This window comes from Adiantum capillus-veneris, chromosome 11, assembly GCF_014529385.1.
Source record: "Adiantum capillus-veneris isolate H3 chromosome 11, ASM1452938v2, whole genome shotgun sequence".
NCBI lineage: Eukaryota > Viridiplantae > Streptophyta > Polypodiopsida > Polypodiales > Pteridaceae > Adiantum > Adiantum capillus-veneris.
The window spans coordinates 80,608,588-80,611,636 of NC_140941.1; the positions used below are offsets into that span (position 1 = coordinate 80,608,588).

A 3,049-nucleotide genomic window follows, 5' to 3' on the forward strand; every position below is an offset into this window, starting at 1 on the left:
TATTTTACCTAGCTCAATTAACATAAACTTTGAAGTATGTAAAAAGTTGGTGACTTCTTTGTAAGTTTTGTGGATAGGGTTGCTTTTCGCTTTTGCCTGCCTGGCTGTACACAGTGAAATATCTGTTTCGAGTCACTTTCTCAAAGTTATTGAGTTGAAAGCGTCTTCTTCAAATTGCCACTAAAGGGGCAAATGCACTGCACTCTCGCTAAGCGCTAGGCGTGGAGAGAGAGAGAGAGAGAGAGAGAGAGAGAGAGAGAGAGAGAGAGCTTATCAAAGCAGAACGCAGTTTTGCTTGCAATCTCTACGCGCAGAGAGAGGGAGAGAGCGAGCGAGAGAGCAAGCATGAGTACAAGCTCAATTGATGAGAACAAGATCATACACTCCCCTTCTGGAAACTCATGGATAGCCACCATCGAGGAGTCCATACTCGCCCATCAACTGGTACTCTCTCTCTCTCTCTCTCTCTCTCTCTCTCTCTCTCTCTCACACACACACACACACACACACACACACACACACACACACACACACAATTGACGCGCGTCTAAGTTGCACAAGCATGCATATAAACAAGCAGTATATGCATGCAACCTTCTGATAGCTCCTACTTTCAGGTTGTCACCATGTTTGGTGCTTCTTGGAGTGAGCATTCCAAGGCCGTGTATGACATGATGGTGCAGCAGAAAAAGCTTCTTCCGGATGTCATGTTTTGCAAAGTCGACGTTGACGAAGCCAAGGTATCTCGCCACCGTTGTGCAGCAAATTCGTCTCGCATCATGTCATTTTTATAGGGTATACCATGATGTTCAATGAAATGTAGTTCTGGTTTGTGCCAGAAATTTTGAGTGGGGACTGTGGATGTGTGTGCAGGAAATTGCACTCGAGATGGGGGTGCGCATCATCCCAACAGTCGTCTTCATTCAAGAAGGCAAGGAAGTGGGCAGGATAAAACGCCCTTCGAACCTCGAGCTTCTTCTTCAAAAAACTATGTCATTTGTTCAGGTCCAGTAGGCATAACTCAGGTCCATGAATGTATCGGACGGATGATTTAGAGCTTTCCCAAATGTTTTTTGAGAGTCATTTTATCCAAAACTATGTGATGGTCCACTTCATGGCTTGTGGATGCTGAAAAAAGGAAGCTGTGTAAAGAGATTGTAATGATGCAATGAAACAGGTTCAAAGCACTATTTACTTACTTAAAGAAAGGTTTTTTCAGACCAAAATGTGGGGAAGGCAAGGCACGGCAGGCATTCATTGATACCTAAGCTTTGAGATGACATGGTTGAGCTTTCTTGTTTTCAAAAGCCTAGGATCACCAGAAGTTTATAGAAATTTGAGAAAGTTTTTGCCATTGAAATGCTTTTGACATGTATCAAGGAGTTAATTTTGGCAATTTCATGTCCATAGTAGGTAAAGCTTTTCTTCTTTTGTACCTATACATATCTTTACATTTGGGGATCACCTAAAATCCAAAATGCAATCGACTTGGTAGTGAAGACGAGTCACGTAGGATGCTACGCAAACGGCACAGATTTTCAAACGGCAATATCACTAGCTTTATTTATCCGTTTTGGATCAGCTTCTCAACATCATATATCAACAAATTGCTTTGCAGGTTAGTGGATCTCTCTCTCTCTCTCTCTCTCTCTCTCTCTCTCTCTCTCTCACACACACACACACACACACACACACATCACAGGATATGCCCAATAGGGCACAGCCTAGAAGCAAGGGCATCTCTTAGATGCAATCACCTACGTTTGCATTTCAAGGCATGTGGCACTATGGAAGACCTTGATATGGGCCAAAATATTGATGATGATATTATTAGTCAGGAATTGCTCTAAAAAATGTAATGCTTGGCATTGCCTTGCCTCCACACTATCTCGCACGGGGCAGCTTCAAATGGGATCTACGGTTGAGGTGATTCGGACCGTAAGATGCACATTTGTAAATTCGGGGAGAAAAGTAAATTTGGGTAGGATTGTAAATTCGGGGCAGTCCACACCCCACGTCTTGAACCCGTGACCTCCTCACGGCGAGCCAAGTGCACTAAGCACTACGTCTGCATCCGTTCATTGAAATATAGGGGATTCGAGTATCTCATATTGTAAATGTGGGCCGATTAGTAAATTTTGGGTAAATTTGTAAATTCGGGTAGAGTAGTAAATTCGGGGCGATTGTCAAATTTGACGGTCCACGATTGGCGTACCCTGCGTTTTCCTCCTCCACCATTGATCCCAATTGACCATGCGCGTGTGATATAGTGATGAGGATTGCCTTGGTCGACATGTATGCCAAATGTGGCAGGGCCACGGAGCCCTCAACCTTGAGCTGTTTTCAGCAGATGCAAAGAGAGGGGATCTCTCCGGATGTAATCACCTATGCTTTTTTCTTGAAGGCATGTGGCACTGCCTTCATGTTGAGAATGTCGTCTCTTCAAGCGCATTGACTGCAGGACATGACCAACAAGGACAAGGCCAAGAAGCACTAGCTGGCTATTTTTAGGATATGAAGCAAGGACATTTCTCCTTATGTAATCACCTATGCTTATATCTTGAAAGCATGTGGCACTACGTAGGAGCAATGATCACGCATGCGAGATGTGGTGTTCTTAAGAAAGCACAAAAATCGCTTGAGGAGCTGTCTAGATGCAATCACCTATGCTTGCAATTTTAAGGCATGTGATACTATGCAGAATGCCAATATGGGTAAATCAATTCACGATGATATTGTTAGTCAGGGGCTGTTAAACAAAATCTTGTCATATATGCTATATGTGGTGTACTTCACTCAGAAAGCACAAAGTGTTCTTGAGAAGGTGTTTGTGTGGAATGTTAAGTCTTAGATTGCATTGATTGTGGGATATGCCAGAGAGGGGAAGGGCAAAGAAGCTCTAGACTATTTTTAGATGATGTGAAGCAAGTGCATCTCTCTATATGCAATCACCTATGCTTGCATCTTGAAGGCAAGTGGCAATTCGGAAGAAGCTAAGATGGGCAAAAGAACTTACAATCATAGTGTTAGTCAAGGACTGTCGAAAAAA

The 3,049-nt window shown here is 43.3% G+C and overlaps 1 protein-coding gene across 1 annotated transcript; it reads left to right on the forward strand.

The window, feature by feature from the left end:
- Nucleotides 1-218: 218 nt before the first annotated feature.
- On the forward strand, nucleotides 219-1,354 carry LOC147447528 (thioredoxin H-type-like). Its single transcript, XM_086524351.1, has 3 exons — nucleotides 219-444; nucleotides 618-740; nucleotides 874-1,354. Exons 1-3 carry the CDS (start codon nucleotides 346-348, stop codon nucleotides 1,012-1,014), a joined length of 363 nt encoding a protein of 120 aa, XP_086380477.1. The 5' UTR covers nucleotides 219-345; the 3' UTR covers nucleotides 1,015-1,354.
- Nucleotides 1,355-3,049: the final 1,695 nt, after the last annotated feature.

Bases quoted from the DNA above. Each gene is read 5' to 3' on its own strand.
- LOC147447528 (XM_086524351.1), top strand. From the start codon at position 346: ATGAGTACAAGCTCAATTGATGAGAACAAGATCATACACTCCCCTTCT. The intron at 445-617 runs GTACTCTCTCTC...TCCTACTTTCAG, and splicing joins CCATACTCGCCCATCAACTG to GTTGTCACCATGTTTGGTGC. The intron at 741-873 runs GTATCTCGCCAC...ATGTGTGTGCAG, and splicing joins TCGACGTTGACGAAGCCAAG to GAAATTGCACTCGAGATGGG.